Source organism: Ostrinia nubilalis, chromosome 7 (assembly GCF_963855985.1).
Source record: "Ostrinia nubilalis chromosome 7, ilOstNubi1.1, whole genome shotgun sequence".
Lineage (NCBI taxonomy): Eukaryota > Metazoa > Arthropoda > Insecta > Lepidoptera > Crambidae > Ostrinia > Ostrinia nubilalis.
The window spans coordinates 691,254-710,003 of NC_087094.1; the positions used below are offsets into that span (position 1 = coordinate 691,254).

General features: G+C 36.5%; 1 protein-coding gene across 2 annotated transcripts; it reads left to right on the top strand.

Annotated features, from left to right (window-relative positions):
* The first annotated feature begins 6,615 nt into the window (after window positions 1-6,615).
* LOC135073522 (uncharacterized) lies at window positions 6,616-10,557 on the top strand. 2 transcript variants are annotated; one of them, XM_063967705.1, is made up of 5 exons: window positions 6,616-6,820; window positions 7,042-7,154; window positions 8,236-8,340; window positions 8,660-8,842; window positions 9,502-10,557. In XM_063967705.1, the coding sequence occupies exons 1-5, from the start codon at window positions 6,706-6,708 to the stop codon at window positions 9,568-9,570; spliced, it is 585 nt and encodes a 194-aa protein (XP_063823775.1). In that variant the 5' UTR covers window positions 6,616-6,705; the 3' UTR covers window positions 9,571-10,557. The 2 variants fall into 2 exon arrangements, with proteins under 2 accessions (XP_063823775.1, XP_063823776.1); XM_063967706.1 differs by having other exon boundaries at window positions 8,660-8,786.
* The last annotated feature ends 8,193 nt before the right edge of the window (window positions 10,558-18,750 follow it).

Genomic DNA, 18,750 nt, shown 5'->3' on the forward strand with positions numbered 1-18,750 from the left:
ACGAACAAGATAGCAATAGACAGTTTAACTTTCCCCCGGGACGTTTACTGGTTGGGATGTTATTGGCGGTCAAGCTGTAGATCCTGGCTACAGAGGAGTTGCAGCGATCGAAACGAGAGGTGGGAATAGTCCCTTTGTAGTACTTTGTACATCATTTCAGCCATAGGACGTCCACTGCTGAACATAGGCCTCCCCCAATGAATAAGAATAAGAACACTATTCAGCATAGAAAGAAATAAAATAAAAATACAGTACATAACATTAAACTATAAACTATGCTGAAGTGGCGTCCGCTCAGCTAAATTCGCGACATAGCAAGCGCCATGTCGAGAAGCTGGTTTTCAGCGGGAACCATTATACGACGAGGATCGCGGATTGCGCGCCCTCTTGATCGAGACCATATTGAGGCTACCAGCCAAGAAGGCGCGCAGCAATGACTTTCCACATCGCACGGTTGGTAGCGGCCTGATCCAGCGCCTTCCTGCTACCCTTATCAGGTCGTCGGTCCACCTTGTGGGTGGACGTCCCACGCTGCGTTTTCCGGTATGTGGCCTCCACTCCAGAACCTTGCTGCCCCATCGGCCCCAGTAGTTTGTACGAATTAGACTAATGTACTTTTACATGCACGAAGCAAGCGCGTTATAAGCTCCCTAAGTGAACGTAATGGACACGCCAATATTGTGGTCACGAGATTTGTGCCATATCATAAAAAATATTCAATAAACAGGTATTTAGCTTTCGCAGCCATCGTCTGATAAGACGATGAGAAAAAAACCCGGAGAATTTACTTTTCTATGGAATATTTGATATCCGATGATAATAGTGATAACGGCAATAAGTTACCCGGTTCTCTTTAGGTAGTTAGTATTTACGATAGCTTTGTTTCAATGAAATCAATATTATGTTCTTAAATCTACTACACCAGTTCCAGGAATTCTACACACAGTACTTATTCAGGAAACTCGTTCCAATCGTTCTTTAAATTTTTGAACTCTCTTTCATAAACAGGATTAAACGTTAATGGGATTAAAAGCTTGCGATAACGGACCGGATGTCTAGCAGGATGAAAATGTTCAAGCTTTTCAACCAAAACTTTCAACGAATGGATTCGTTGAAAGTTGCTGCTTTCCGTTTAGAGTATTAGAGAGTATTTAACATGCGAATTTAAACAAGTTGTACACTATTCCATAGGCGAATTGCAAATGTTATGGTCATAAATACGAGTATGTAGCCTACATAGGTACAACCTGAAGCTATTTCACCATCGTACGTAACAAGCTAACTGGTTGACTAAGCTATCAGCAATATACCTGTTTCCATGAATTATTGTAAGTGGGGTCAACGCCTTATTCAGGTTAATGCACATAAATTAGTATCACATAGTTTCCGAGGATTAAGCGAAAAACCGAAAAGTGGTACCTTTCAACCCCCCTCTCCCTGCCGGCTCAAGGGCTAAGGGCGGGGACTTTTGCTATGTTCATCTCCTAACTAGTCTAAATGAAGTCCCGAGGTCAGAAATTGTGTTCCACGGATTTCTCTCTACACCGTCGTTAAGGCATTCATTGACTGGACTATTAAGTGATAGTTTATTATGTTTTCTGCGAATGACAAAGCCAATCTGGGTATTATTGTATTAAGGATACATTAAATAAGTAGGCTTTTAAAGGACCAGGAAAATAAATTTAAAATTTGCGGTCAAATACCTGCCTTGTCTAGCATAAAAAAAAAAAAAAAAAAAAAAAAAAAAAAAAAAAAAAAAAATATCGTCCATCCTTTGCCTGTAAAAATCAATTCCATTTCACACAAAATGCAACATTTGATTTGTCAATTTATACGAGGATTTAAAAAAAATAGTAATGTATTCCACTACAATCACCCCTTTTGGATTGGAAAAGTATTTTTACACGTTGATCTTAAAGTAGATTAAAGTCGCAGGATTATGGAAATCCGGCGACTTTAATCTACTGCAGGAATCGGCATAATAATAATCTCCTGTTTTCGCTATACCCAAAGTATTAAATTACTTTAGTTACTTTATATGTCTTGAAGGAAAATGCTACCTTATTTCATAATATTATATAATATACCTAGCAAGTTCTACGGAGGTTACAGTAAAACCCGCTCATATCACACATGACAAATGGTGCCTTATACAGGCTTGTTTGAACAGCTCGTAGTCATCTTGAAATACGCGTCATTGCCTTTTACAATATACCCAATATTTTTCTACCAAAAGTGGACTCTATTTGAATTGTATAAGGCCAATAGAGGGTACCGTTGATTCAATGACTCTACGTCATAGCCATGATAGTGCAAAACTTTGGGGTCAAGGATGTTTAAAGTTGCCCAAATCAAAGGAGCAGACGGATATCGATATTTCAATTTACATTTTAAATGCCTGATTTTATTGTATAATAGACATATTTTTTAAATTAGAAAAAAGAGTATGTGCTAGTTAGTCATAGCCAATAATATTAGCATTATAGGTACATTATGAGTTTATTGGTATTTCACAGTGAACATTTAACCTTATGGTCGCATTCTATTCCAGATTGTAGGTAATCGCTTTGAAACTGAAATGAATGTTTTTACAGTAATAAACACAGAAGCATGGCTCTTCTCAATCTAACAATTTTATGAAGGCATGGCCTAATTTTCAGATGAAATCTTTCACTAAAGCTTTCTATCAGGACATTTTTCAATTGTTGTACATTAAATGTACTTAATAGAGAATTTGCGATATTCCACCATTCACCGACGGTACATACTCTTAATGTTACTTTCGTTCTCTTTAGAATGCGATTGTCTCGTGAAACTTCTCGACGTGGTATCAGATGATCGCCACAGCGATGAATGAGCACCTGACCTGAGCGCATGACCGGTATTTTTAGAAGTTACTACTTGAATACCGACGCCAACGAGCCGGGCTGTCTGCCACCTCTGCTGGCGAGGATTGTTTGAACCTTTTATTCATAAGAACTGGTACTTTGAATACTTTAAGTGATCTGTGTTTTCTTCTCAAACATTCCCAACTCTCGTTGCCAGTACTGCAAGTCCTATAGGCAAGACTTACCTATACCTTTAGCCGTTAAAGAAACCCAAACAAAAATAGAATCCTTGGTCTATGTGTTAGTTATTGGGACTCTCTTGATACGAAAATTGTTGGTCCGATTGTCTAACTGTTCCTGTAGAATCAATGAAGCTGTTTTTTAAATTATTACAGTAAAAAATGATACAAAAAGATGACGAGTTAAAGCAAGAGAATAAATCATTAGGTGTGTAAATAAAAGGATGAAAATAATCAGTCAACCTAAAGTCAAAATAGTGTTTCTAGAAAGACGAATTATGCAATAACTAATTAGTGCATAGTTAAGGAACGTGACTGGCAGAACCAGTCAAAACAATGTGATAGAGCGCATTAATAGCTAATAACTATAAATACACCTGTGTTGTCTAGTGGAGAGTAGGTAGGACCCTCTCGCTTCAAAGGTAGAGCCGTAGATCGGACGCAAATAATGGCCAATACACTCTTTACCCGACTGGTTTAAGATTAGGCTTGAATCTGATGAAATTGGCTTCAATTAAATTTAAAATAAAAAATTAAATGTGAACGTAGAGTGGTAGAGTCGACTTCGATATACTATCTATATCCAAATTATCCATATCGGATAATACCTTATATCGGATGGTGCCCTCATGAAACGCTGCGTTTATTAGTTCGCGGTCATTATACTTACTCTATCCTTCTAAACGGCATTATAGCTTGATCACAATATTTATAAGATTTACTATCCTAAACCGTTTCAAAGCAAAAGTTACTTAAAGTCAGTATGAAAACTGTACAACTTTAAACATAAGTCGTTGACTTGAACCGTAACCATCCGTGAGCTTTTGTGAACACGTCGCTACGACACCATTGTCGAGTTAGTGACGTCACGACTTCGTGACGCGCACCATGCATGACGTATAGCATTTTCATTCCTAGAATGTACGTTTTATATGCTGTTTTAATCAGTTCTTTCTGCGAAATTAATTAATAGGATGCAAAAGCTCGTTAAGCTTAACTGCAGGGTAGGACTGTGATTAACTTGCAGGCGATTCGTTCGAAATGGTTGACGGAGTCACAGGATTCCTGTGACTTCATTAGTACGAGCACGTCATAATTATTAAGTTGACTACTGTTTCAAATCAAATCACTTTATTTCGCTTGAAAGTGGTACATTTTAACCCCGTAGCAGCTCAAACAAATTAAAAAGCATAATTACCACTTAATGCAGCAATCAATCTATTTATAGCGAAATACTAATTATTCACAATACATGAACAAAATACGAAAATATACTTAAATATTAAATATCAACAATTTAATTGACACCTAATTATTCGGTTAATGACAACAATTATTATTAAGTTTAATAAATAACAAGCAGGTATAATTTCCTAATCGATGCTGTGCTAATTAAGCACTTAAGTAGGTAATTACTTAGATCTATTTAATTTATAAATAAAAATACAATTACTTAATTGATACTTAACTGCTCTTAATGTTGTTTTAGTAAAAGTCGAGTTTAATAACGACGTTTCACTTTTTAAAGAAGAGTTGGAGAAGATTTCTTTGAATGAATCAATTAGTATAGCTATGTTTATCTGATTAAGTTTTATGAGTTTTGATAGTTACACCTGCAGGTACACCTGGTAGATAGGTGCACCTGCAGGTGTAGGTACCCAAGCAGGTCGCAGAAAAGAATTGGATACAAAACACTCAGACACGCCTGCTGTGCTATTTTGACCAAGGTACTCGTATATCCTCTTTTAAGTACACTTAAATTGGAAACTACCCAATGATATTCATATTATGATCTACGAATTGAATCTATCCTCTAAAGATTCCGAGTTCTGCTCCATAACCACGGTGGCGTTTGAAGGGTCATAGAAGCGTAAGAAAACGGGTGTCTTTGTATAATAAACATGCAGTGGTAATACTTAAACATCTCTTGGAAAGTTCTTACTAACAATTATTGTTTGAAACATTCCTCGATAACCTTTTATAACAAACATAGAGCGGAAAAATAATACTAATCTTACGTAAATACGGTGACATGCCGAGCATTCTGTTAGGTTAGGTCATGTGATTTCGTTATGAGCTACTACCTATCAAGTTTTGTACGGAATCAAAATCTATTGGTTTTAAGTTCCTCAGTGAACTTTAAGCTTAGGTTTCGGTATCTAAGCTTCGATTTTCTCTACTTTATTCTAGGAACTACAAATACATTTAGAACTTAGGAATAGTAAAGTCGATAAAACTTCTTTTAGTGGGAAAAAAGAACAATTTAATGTGTTATAACATGTAGGTAATCTTAAAATATTATTTGCAGGTGAGTGATAAGGGCTAGGCTTTCGAAGCTATAAAGTCACGCAGAGATATGACAAAATGAATCACTTTATCCACAAGGACTTTGAACTTACATATTTCGGTTATTGTACGACTAGTCAGTAAAATTGAGTATTATGTACAGAAATACATAATGTAATGCTGTCGGTATACTTCGCCCCAGGAACTAAATTTTCCTTATCTAGTGACGTGCGTTAAATAAGTAAGTCATTATACTTGCTTCCTTAAATATTCACAGGCTGATTAACAGTTATTACAGTTTTCGTTCGTTTCAGCCAAATGACGTCCACTGCTGGACAAAGGCCTCCCCCAAAGATTTCCACAACGACCGAACGAAATGACAGTTTTAGTAGTTAAGAAGCAGTTGTTCACTTTCATGCAGCTTTTGTAACAGAGGACGAGGAAAATTTTCCAGGAATGTAAACTGCATTGATAGTAGTCGCGATCTCTAATAACTTATATCGAGAGCTTACATCAAATAGATGGTAATAATATCAATAATAATAGCGATTAAGATTAGAGTAATTGTAAAATATATGACTATAAATTGCATCATTTGGAACACACTTACACTGATTAACCGTCATAATGGATTACGCTTATCGAATTCTTTTCGTATCTTTCAGGCAATTTGATAAGATTTCAGCGACCGGGCGCCAGATTTCTCCGTTCGGTAATTAGATCATAACTAAAATCATAATGACAATACAAAAATAGCAGTCTTAAAACACTGATAAAAGTCTACATCTCTAGTGATGAGAATAGACCATCTTTGATTGTAAAGTGAAAAGATCACTGAGACTGTTCGATGTCTGGTTTTTATCTGTTTTATAGGAGACTAAGTTCAAGTTTGACCCCAATCTCAACCAATAGAAATAATAGAAAGCATCTTTAAGATCAAACATGCTCCTAAAGTAAATACTATTTACCCCCGATATAAAACAGAATTTACAGGAATGCGGTGAGATAGACTCGAGTACTCGAGATGTAATGACACAAAAGATTGTCAAAATCAATTGGCGCGAGCTAAAGAGATAACTCTAACCGTAACGAAGAAAGTAGAAAGGAGCAGGCGTGTCGTGTCGTGACGTTGTGTAACACTTCCTCGATCCTGGCGGCGTTCGGCGAACCTCCACGGCTACGTCGCCGCTACGTAGGGCGGTGACGCAACCGCAGGTGTGCGCCGGCTTAAAACCAAACCCCGTCACCGCCACCACCAGATCACAACAGACCGCGTCCGAAGCAACACGCACGGAGTTACACGCTCGTGATAAGTGAATACAGTGCTCAGTGATTACTTGATATTGATAACGATGGCCAAACTACTGTGGTTCGTGGCGTTAGTGGTGGTAGTGGAAGCTGCACATGTACACCATTCCAAGTTCCGGAAAGGGACGGATGAGTACGAGTCGTCCGCTTACAAGAAAGGTACGTCGAAAGTTTTCAAAACTTTTTCCGCAACCTGAAATAAGTTTTAGATGTAACTTTTAATATAAACAGTTTTATTAAAACAATTTGAGAGTATTAAACGTGCAATTAAAGCTTTTGTAACATTTGTTTGTAAAGTTTTGAAAAGTTCGCAATAAGTTTAAAAACTTTTTAATTGTTGTGAAAATTGTGTTAACGATTTTTTTTTTGTTTTTTGCTAGTTCCCTGCTCTAATGATCACGATCGAGAGCGAAATGAAATCATGAACAAGTCAAGTTGTGGCGCCCCCAAAGAAGTTTTCGTACATCTAGCCCCTCAAGCCACATATGAACAGGTACATCTTCAAATATTTAATAACAATTTAAAACTTTTATTCTCTGACTGCAAGCTTACGGATTTGTTTTGATGAACTGATTTTTTAAGCCGGTTAATATGCTTTGCTGGCTCTTTGATCTAATGTAATCTAATGTAACCGCAGCTGTCCCCGCCCACTATTTTTCTGACCTGGTGCAATATCGGTGTTAAAAACACAATCATGATACGGAAAATTCTATTAGCTGTATGACATTATTAGGCAGTTGAACCTTGATAACAGTGAGACTTTTGCCCAACTGGTAAATTATTTTGATTATATTTCAATTATTGCATTATCATGCCTTCAATTTACTTGAGATAAGTATTTTATTAAGAATGTCATTAAATAATTACTTAAATAATAACTTCATTATGGGCGCTCTGGTTTTAATTCGTCCATTCATTGAACTCTTTACGATAGGCATTAGAGTATTTCGCAACTTAGAAAAATGTTACTTTGAGAAACCAATTAGCGCCTTCAGCGTGTCAGATCGTGATGTATGACAGTGACATTATCAGTGTATTCTAGAGCTGTGACACATAATATCAACAAGATACTCACGACGATTTTCTTTTATAATATAGACCAAGAGAAATTTTTAAACTTCAAGAATAAATAAATAGATTTTGTGCAATTTGTTAAGATAATTTTCTGATAAGCACCTTCAGGCACGTATTGATATACAATCGCCAAATTAGTGATGATTTAATATGCACATTAATCAAAACTTTTACCCGCATTTTTACTCGCAAAGTTTTCACTTCTGGAAAAGAACACTACCTGCCGTATGTGTACTTACGGTAGTGAAAATTGAATATCAAAATCGTAATACAAAACTGCACCTTATTATAATATCAGCATCGATAGCCTTTCCTGGGGGCGAAAAGATTCCAATTTGGGCAGTGATAACGTGTATACGCATCGTTAGGCACGCGTGAGAATCCGAGGCAACTATAGTGGAGGAGGCTCATAGTCCAGCAGTGGACTGTAAAGGGCTGTTGATGATGATGATGATGATGAGAATCCGAGACAATGTTCTGACGTGATCATAAATCCCCAGGTGAGCCCAAGCGCGGTATGGGTCAAACGCTGCGTCGGGCTCTGCGACCACGCCGCATACGGCTCCCGCTGCATGCCCACCAAAATCGTCCATAGGAACATACCCGTAAGTACCTACAACCTCAACCATCCCATTTCAACTTATCTAACCACACAAGTCACTAACCTATTGTGAATATCACTCCCTATTACAAATAGCCCAAGGACACATACCCAAAAATTATGTTTGTATTTTTACCCACCGTCAAAGTAATCAGCTCAAATGACACTGCTTATCACATTATCTGTTTATCTCTCCTCTGCTAATTCAAACGAGTCCTTGACACGGTTTCTTGTTGGCCTGTGTTTCTTGCGCAACTTAATGATAATAATGACATAACGCACTTTGATGATTCAGTCGTTTCTAACCGTGAATTTTTTGGCAGGTTCGAATATACAACGCGAAGACCAACAAAGCAACGTGCTCCACGTACAGAGTGGAGGAGCACGAGGCCTGCGGCTGCTGCTCGGCGTCGGGCGAGAAGTGCGAGGAGAATAGAGTGTTCAATCCTCGTAAGTGCTCCTGTCAGTGTCCGAACATGGAGGAGAGGCGGAGTTGCCTACGCAAGGTTTGTAAGATGATGGATGTCACCACTAACGTAGGTGTGGAAACACGCATGCATTTGTGTACCATCTCGCAAACGTCAGCACTTCCTTTTCTTTTAACATTTCGCTTCTCCTTCACTTTTTTTTTGTTTTCGATGTTGTGACTGTTGCAGAAGTCTACTTTGCAAATTGATTACGTTAAATCGATTCTCTTTGTATTTCTCGTCTTGCCAGCATCTTTTGGTGGATGAGAAAACAGATACAATCGAATATAGTGCAACTCGTCAGAGCTAACGCGTCCGAGTAAATCCTCGACGTGTTACAGCGAGATGTCTCGTTTTGATTTTGTTTGCGTTTAGACATCCATTATCTTCGGATCTTGAGCTTTTGATGTACGAACCGCCTTAGACCAGTTGTGAAATCATTTTCTGTTGACTCAAACGCTATCTTTTCCTATTTAAACTCTTATCGACGCTAAAATGTTTTCGTAGCTAACACTATTTGCAATTAAATCGCATCTGACTGTCTGTTTTAATAGATTGTCGATGGTTTATGTCATCATTATTAACACTTGTGGCGTTTGTAACCAACAAGCATCTCGTCTAAGGCTATTATTTTATATTTTGTTATCTAAGCGCTTGGTTAGAAGCAAAGTCAGCAAAGTCCTCTCTTTTTGTTACAGCGGAACCAGAATTTGAGGTGGAATCGGTCTAAGTGCGCATGCGAGCCACGGAGGCGAGCGCTGAAGTGAGCATCCCTGACAAACTGTGACACGGTGAAACTCAGCTCGAAGGTGAACCAAATCTCAAGACAGTCGGTGAAGAAGACAGAATAGGTGCCTAGTCGACATCAAAGATGGGAACGCGTTGTGAAATTTTATAGACTTTATGTGACTAGTTTCTAATGTTGACTGACTCGTGTGTCTTATTTTAGCTCGTATTAAAGAAAACACAACAGTATTATGTTTAGATGTAGGCTAGCTAATTTATTTATTGTAGGATAGTGAAAATTGGGGCCAAAAGGTGCTGTGAGTGATCCACTTTGTTTCGTAACTTTTTGGTGTTTAATGTAAATAGGCATTTGTACTTAGATAATGGACTCTCCAATGTATTTGTGAATTATGTAGTTGTGTAGCTGCACATTTGTACGATTGACATCACTGTTCAGTATTTAGTTATTTTTATACGTATAGTTAAGTGATCGAGCGTAAATTTGCCTTTGCGCCATTCCTAAATTTGTGATATAGTAGGTTGTTATTCCATTTTCTATAATGTAAGGTAGGTAAGCATTTATCTAGTTCAATACTTAGGTTGTAAAGTATTTGCTACTAGTCAGACGGTTCTTTAAACTAATGAGTGCGTCTCTATCTTTACCGATTGCTCTCTTTCACTATGATTTTATTTTAAGTAATACGAATTTTAGTTAATTTAATTTATTGTAATGTCTTATTATTATGTGCTCATGATTTTCATGATTGCTTATGTCCATGATGCTTTGGGCATAGTTCCTCTGTAATTCAAGATTTTATTAATACTATGGGACTTAGTCTATAGTGCCAAAGGCATCGAATCTCATAGGTTTTAATATTTCCTATTATTTTAACTTATTTAGTATTAATTAAGCTTAAGAAGCTTTAAGTGATGAAATCACGACATTTCGATTATTTACTGTATTTATGTCGAATATTATCTCAATTTAGAAAACAGCTGAATAATAAAATTCATACTTATTTTTATAATATCTTGTTTCAATAGTTTCCTAATTAATTCCACGCGGTTGAAAATAAGTTCGTATCTAATACAATATAACAACTATTAATAAATACATAACATCTAATAAAAGTAGTATCAATACAAAGATTCAGTGAAAAAAATAATATCATGGATATCGTCCGATATCGCCTGACCAAATATTCATTTAGTCACGTTTAGCACATGTATACCGATGATTTTCGATGAGAGTATACGTGACAGTTCACAAGTACGTGTATGCAAGTATGTATGGACCGACGATATCATGCTGCTAGTCAAAACAACGAAAACAAGATTATACTTTCTATATTCCCCACTTTAAAACAATTAAAGTCAATTGAAAGTTTGGAACAAATAATAATACACTTAGAGTAGGCGCACACCGTTGATTTTTAGTTGGCCGATAGTTGTGCCCGATTTTAATTGTATGAAGAATCGGCCAAATCGAATCGGCGTAGTGTGCGCACGCCTATACATGCCCATACTGATCAACTGCCCGACTAAACTATCGGCCGACGTAAAATCAACGGTGTGCGTCTAGCCTACTCTTACATGGCAGATATGTACCATCATAGACTGCATCCCACTTAACACCAGGTGCGATTGGGGTCAAATACCTGCCTTGTTGTAGGTACATACAAAAAAAATCAAGTACCTAGATACCTAATAATCTCAATCTTCAGCAATTTAGGTAAATAATACGCATACAAGTTCGATTGGTCCTCTATAAACGATAAAATAAAATAGACAATTTCAACTCAGTGAAAGAACTAATGATCCAAGGCCTTTCAACGCAGGCCTGTCTTCTCTGTTTATACATAAAGAAATAATACTTTGGAAGGAACTTTATTTAAGCTGTCCGTTCGACTCAACCATGACAGACTCGTGAAGAAGGGTAGGCTCATAAATTATGACACTAGAATTGCGACGTATAAAGTTGTAGAAAGTTTTTAATTTGAAGAACTAGATAAGTAGGTTGCATACAAAGCTAGTAACAAATAACTGAAAATGTAGAAACAGTGAAATGCAAGAATCAAAAGCTTCTTTTGACCATCAATATTCGATTATCACCTATCTCTTAAAAATTATTAAAATTATAACCTACTAGCTTTCCGCCCGTGGCTTCGCCCGACTGTCTGTCACAGAAAAACTTTATCGCGGCGTCCCTGTTTCAAAAACCGGGATAAAAATGTCCTATGTCCTTTCCCGGGACTCAAACTATCTTTATGCGAAATTTCATCAAAATCGGTTCAGTGTTTTAGACGTGAAAGCAAGACAGACAGACAGAGTTACTTTCGCATTTATAATATTAGTATAGAAGTATAGATTTTATTTATTATTTATGAAACTACCTAAGGCTGTCCACCGTTTTAACAACATCACTACAGCCACAATAGTGGATTTCAATATTTTCAATGACGTAAATAAATGTATCAGTCGGCGACAGCGGAATCGCATGACCTAGGTCAGAGATGACCAGCCTTTTAGAACTGCCACTGTCACATTTTCTTTAAATTGGACGGATAAAAAGTGACAGTAAACAAAAACATTTTAATTTTTTTAAATAGAAATATTCTGTGATACTAGGCCTCTGTTGAGATAAAGAGATCGCTTTTCTGATTGCATGGAGATCGTTTAGTTTAGGTAGTAGAGAGCAAGTGATTATTTTAACTTAGATTCCGATATCGAAAATAAGCATTAGCGACAAGAAGAACGGGACTATTCCCACCTCTCGTTCCCACCACTGCAACTCTTGTGTCGCCAGGATCTACAGCTTGACCGCCACAAAAACCCAACCAATAAAGGTCAAGTTTGTCCCGGGGGAAAGTTGAACTGTCATTGGACCCGCAACGAAATTAATCAGAAGAACACAGGAGGAGTTCGAAATTAAGGTTCGACTTCCCTCCATTGCAAAGCGGATGACAGGTGACAAACAAAGGTTTAAAACCTTTAAGAAAAGATTATTATGCACCACGGACAATAAATTAAATTAAGGGGGCCTATCTTATGAGCAATTAGCAACTACCTGCCAATAATATTTTTCACAAAATCGCTTAAAAGCACGGAAATTTTTCCTTGTCGCAACAAGATCGGTGTAATAAATTGCGGAAACAGATGTATGTTGTATTGAATTAAGCATTATATCACGTTCATGTTTCCAAAGATCACACTCCCACAAGATATGATGGGCAGACTGCTCATGACTGACATCATCAGTGGAACACTCGCAAAAAGGAGACGGAACTAGTTTATTAGCGACAAGAAGGCACGTTTCTGAATTTTACAGTAATATATTTTATTTTTATTTTATGGTCGCTATAGCCGTCGGTTAATATTTAATAGCATAGCACCTACTCTACTTTAAATGCATTTTATGTCGTAGGCACTAGGCTTACTACCCCTGACATAGGAAATAGTTGCAGCATTTTCCTAGAATTTGTTTAGATCTCGGGGATTTACCTATCAAGAAATTTATCGAGCAATTTCCATTTTCCTCTCATATTTATAGTCGGTTAAATAATATGTAATTTATCAACTTGATTACACCATTTAATGGCAGATTTTGTACTGAATAAATTATGTTGTAGGTATACGAGTATCTATGCAATGAATTACATATATTTATTGTTACTTTACAATTAGGCTCTTCTATAGTGACTTTGTATTATGTCTCGAGTCATGTTTAAACTTTCTTTTGGTCAGAACTTCGACAAAGCGAGTTCCTGAGTGAGAGTATGCTCTTCGCCTTTACGGACTGGACAGAGGAGGGCCAGGTGACTACCCGATGGACTCTACCTATTTGTCCCTAAGTACGTTTGAACCATTTTACATTTAAAACTCATAAAACTCATTTATTTCTGTAAATAGGCTTTAAAAAAGCACTTTTACACGTCCCAGTATTAACCCTACCACTGCTTCAGGACAATAAATGGGCCAGTGCTGAGAAGAAGCAGCGCAAGAAACACAGTCACTATTGTCAGCCTCTTTTTCAAAGGTTTACAGGCTTTAAAAATACATACCTAGTTATAAATATTTATGCGAGTTAGACAGTTACGCATCCCAAACATTTTTATCTTTTAAATAATCATCGACTTTATAGTAGCCCTTTTTCATTAAGGTACTTTTAATATGTGCTTTGAATTTATGAATGGCTAGTTCTACAACAGTTTGTGGATTTTACTGTTACATGACCCAGATGATCTGACCATTAGCCGAAACGTAGGTAAAGACTACCTTAACTATATGCCCTGTCGGACGCATACGTTTGTCTTACTAATTGTTAGTTACTAAGTAAGTAACTATAGGTAACAATGCACAATACCTTCTCTGTCAATAATTACGCAATTTTTCAAACAAAATGCATCAACACGGGTAATAACCTATCTATTTATGGAAATATTTCAGTTTCTTCCATGATGCAAATGAGTCAGTGGTCATGGAGACGAGCTTGTATGTGTGCGTGTTGTTTAGATGTACTTAGGCGGAATTACCGACAGTTAAGTCGTTGGTATTTCCAAGTTATCTCTTAATATTATAAAACAGCAACAGTTCCGTACTGGTGTATATTACGGATGTATCTTACGCACAATACAAAGTAAACATATGAGCAAATATGAAGACTACACATAAAAATACATTGATTCCACAATCAAACCACACTGTGTTGAAAACCATCATTTGTACACAGTGTTTGACACTGATTTTCTACTGCTTCGAAATCTATTAGGCAATTGACACAAAGGACAGTACACAAATGGACTAAACGAGATTTTCCTGAATGTCAATTTGATGGTATCCTTCCGTTTGGCCAAATTACTTTTCGCCAAATTTCACTTCGCAAACAACTTATCGCCAAAGTTTCATTTCCCAAATGAACTTTTAGCAACTGTACTTTTCGCAACTATTTCATTTGGTCAAATTATCATTTGGCAAAATTTTACTTGGCAAATGTTTATATAGCAAATGTTTTATTTTGCCAAATATTATATCCCAAATAATTTGTTTGGTCAAATTGACATTTCACATACTTACCCACCGTTACCCACAAATCAAAGCATAATATGGCACATGTTCGTGGTTTTCACAAGAATTTTATGTAAAACAAAGAGATAGCAGAAAATAGTATAGTTGCAGAAAGTAGGTATTGCAGAAAATAGTAGGTTAGGTTAGGTTAGAACAGTGATCCTTAACGCGCGAAGGCGAGCGAAGCGTGCCGCGGCAGCGGCCGCCGAGCGCTAGAATCACCTCTATTGTTAATAAATCATTTGGAAATTTCGATAAAAAGAATGAAATATGAAAATTAATTAAGAACAAATTTTATATTAACTACCCACTAAACAAAATAATAACCACAAGCTAATTTGTATTCCATTTTATGCACCAATCAAATTGTTTTGTAAATAGTTTATCGTGAAATACAGGGTGCTAGGTAAATGGGTATATGAGCCGACACTAGCCCATGTTAACATGGTCATATAAATGGTATGGTGAAGTCAGAAAATTGATATCTTCATTTTAATTATTTTAATTTTCATACAAGTCGGATTTTATAAAATTTATTTTGTATGAAAATTAAAAAAAAAAAATATGATATCAAATTTCTGACTTCACCATACCATTTATATGACCATGCTAACATGGGCTAGTGTCGGCTCATATACCCATTTACCTAACACCCTGTATATTTGCCAAATGAAACATTTGGCAAAACATACTTTGCCGAACAATAATTTGCTAAACAATAATATGCCAAAAACGACATTTGCGAATTAAAAGTTTGCAATAAGTTGTTTTGCCAAATAAGAATTTGCCAAATGAAAATTTGCGAAACGTTGTTTGCGATGTGATAATTTGGGAAACGTTTTTTGGCCAAACATTAGTAATCCCAATTTGATACCGAACCGAGTAAACGTTTGGCCAAAAAATCTGTGTAATTTTTTTTTTATCTAAATAGTAGGTACATTATAATACGTCGCAAAAAATACATATACAACTTTTCAAATAAAATTATCAATCAGTTTTTGATGTAATCGATAAGCGATAGGAGAACGTGCGTCTAAATACAATGACGTTATATTTCACTCTTATTTGTACTTTATTTACTACGAGTATGTTTACAAAAACTGCCACGAGCATTACTTTGTCCATAGGCATTGCAGCCAAAAAGAGTGCTGTTTTGGAGCAAGCGTAGAAACTAGCCAGGAGCCTAGTCTACATTTTCGTAGTCGCTGATGCTACGACTCGTAGCAATAAACCCGCCCGGGCGGGAGTGTTGCTGTATCCATAAACAGATTACGTTCAATTAAATGAACCGAAAACTAGATATATTTAAAGTTTACCATTTTTTGGTTAATTCATTGATGAGTGGTTACAATTTGTTTTTATTTTTTCAGTGATAGTGTAGTGACTGAAAGATTACTGATAGAGTTAATATAGTTAGTGTTAGTTTTCTAGCCTTCTAGTTTTTCTATGAATGCCAAAATGTATACGCGCTGAAACTTGTTTCATACTCCAAGCAACAAACAAACGAATACAGATAAGAAAGCATCATTTTATAGGTGAAATATTTATACCTACCTACATGTATTTTTATAACTAAGTATGACTGTTCTTGTGTTGCACAGTCAGTGTCAAAAAGTTCGCAAGATGTCTTTGTTACAATTAGAATATGGTTGAGGCCTCAACTTTTTGGCCAATTTGAGTGTCACGAATTGTACGCAGCTTCCGGTCTTTAAGGTAGAAATGTAATTTTCCCATTATTGTGAATCTACATATATTTTCCCCATTATTACGACACTACGTCTCATTAGTAATTTCCCCATTAGACGGATCTGGTAAAAAACGGAAAAGAATTACGGCTGGTTTTTGTGTGGTCAGCCTTCGAGCTATTTATGTCAGTGGGTTATCCCTCAATTGGGCGATCAGATACGCAAATTAATTGTGAACGCGTGTCCAACGTACCAGGCGTGACGACACGGCATTGTCTTATTGTACTCTTACACACTTGTGTGGATACAGCGACTTGAGTACCTATTTACTATTTGGAGAACAAATTATATGTAGACACGTTATTGTAGAGCACATCAGAGATATAATATGACTGTCTGTAAAAACATGTTTGCTGAGAAATCGCACTTATTTCGACTGTACTATCGCGGCGGACACAGTGTTAACTATCCGTTTCCATTTTTGCTCTCGCTCTCATCAAATGTTGATTCTTTGGGATAGAACGAGATGACATGACCGGCAATGGGTAGTTAACATTGCTGCCGATAGTACAAGATTATGGCCAGTAACTGTTTTGCAGTGTTAAGCTAGATATGCCATCCTCTTTACACCACACAAAGTTACCAATTACACAAAATAGAATTTACTTGAACCAGCACAAGTCAGATATTATCGTTGAAAGTGATTTTTTTTGGACAATTACAAGACAAACAGGTAGAATTAAATAACGGCGGTAAAGAATATGTAATTGGAACTCCAATATGTAGGTAGGTAGGTTCATATTTAAGTAAAGTAAAACAGACCTGTAGACTGCGAATTTCCCCTTGGAGATAACCCAACTTTCTCTCTAACCGCTATTTAAACAAGGAAGATGTCATGCTATTATTTGTAAACATAACAATGGACAGATCTGTTCATATTTGTGTTCGAGGGAATCCCAACACAATCGGTCGTCGACGCATCACATGTCAACATCGACATGATAGTGTGAAATTACGGTGACCAATTTGTATAACACGTGCCAGCCACGATTTGATCAACATGTTATGCTGTATGATATGATACACCATGTCTACAATACAACTATTTTCTTTATCTATATCAACAGGTGTAAACTGGCATTTCCGATAAAGCTCGTCTCGGATCGATTGAACCGAAACAAAACTTGAAATTAAATTACTTAAACAATACAATATCTAAGAAAACAATACCGGATGCACGATTTATTATACTACACAATTCATTTGAAACAACAATGGACATGTACCTACCTATTCTACGCGTTCAAAGTGCAAACAAAATGAATGTATTGTATTTGTTTTGTGATAATATCTCATGGTGTAGTAAGGTCAGTTTAACTTGACGAAATCCTTGGATATTGGAGAAACGATAAGACGAATGCATTCTAACGAAAAATTATATTGCCTCATTTAGTTTAGTAAGTCATATTTCCATTGAAGCAGCGTAATAATAATAATTGTTTTACCTGAATTTGGAGTCAGAAAAATTACTTGCTATTTTCCCTGCTAAAAACAATGAGTATGTATGATGATGATACCTAAATGAAACATGCACACAGCTAACAAGAAAGATAAACAAAGAGATGTAAAAATAAGGATAAAGAATGTATTTAAATTAGTAGGTCATCATTGTTGCAGTTCTATAAATGGTACATAATCAATCCGCTCCGTATGAAATTTGGTATTTCCCTGCACACGGCCTTGTGGTTTTTGCTTGTAACACGCGCAGGTCCAGTTAGGAACCGTCAATGACGCTGTAACGTGCTACAGTACACCTGCAAGTCATCATCAGAGATCTGTTGTAATTGATCTGGCAGGATCATTAACTTTTTTATTATTGTATGTGAGGTTATAAGACAAGAGGAAAAAGGGATCAAAAAAGTTCGAAGTTATTTGGAGATCTGAAATCTATTTAGGATGTGAGAATATCGATAATACAAGACGAGCGGATCCTTTATCAGTAAGTAAGCAGGCTGCTCCAAGCCTCTGAGTGAAGGCTTCGTTACACCTATACATTTCACCATTACACCACTTAAACTTTGAAGATACCTAGTTATTAAAGGTTAAAATAAGCTGAAGCAGATACAATTCCACCAAGTTTTTTTTTTAGATAGTCGTAGACGCTAGATTCGCTTTTTTTTGACAAAAGTAATGCATGAAATTTTACTTCCATGCGTGTAATGATGTAGTTTGCTACAAATCTGGTCAAGTGAGAGTCAGACTTGCGCATAGGAGTTCCGTACACTCCTCTCTATCCATTTTTCTTTGAAAATGAAAAAAAAATTCACTTATTCTCCATCCCCTCGTCACCATAATTTTCTGGCTCTACCAATGACAGAAAACACAAAGTCAAAGTCAAAGTCAAAATTTCTTTATTTGTTTAGACTAATAAATAGTTCTTACAAATCGTCATTTTGCTCTTAACGAGCCTCT

What these genes read in the sequence shown, in the direction of transcription:
- LOC135073522 (XM_063967705.1), top strand. Translation starts at nt 6,706, where the DNA reads ATGGCCAAACTACTGTGGTTCGTGGCGTTAGTGGTGGTAGTGGAAGCT. An exon ending in CTCAAGCCACATATGAACAG is followed by an intron (nt 7,155 to 8,235) that starts GTACATCTTCAA and finishes ATAAATCCCCAG; the next exon opens with GTGAGCCCAAGCGCGGTATG. An exon ending in GGCGGAGTTGCCTACGCAAG is followed by an intron (nt 8,843 to 9,501) that starts GTTTGTAAGATG and finishes TTTTTGTTACAG; the next exon opens with CGGAACCAGAATTTGAGGTG.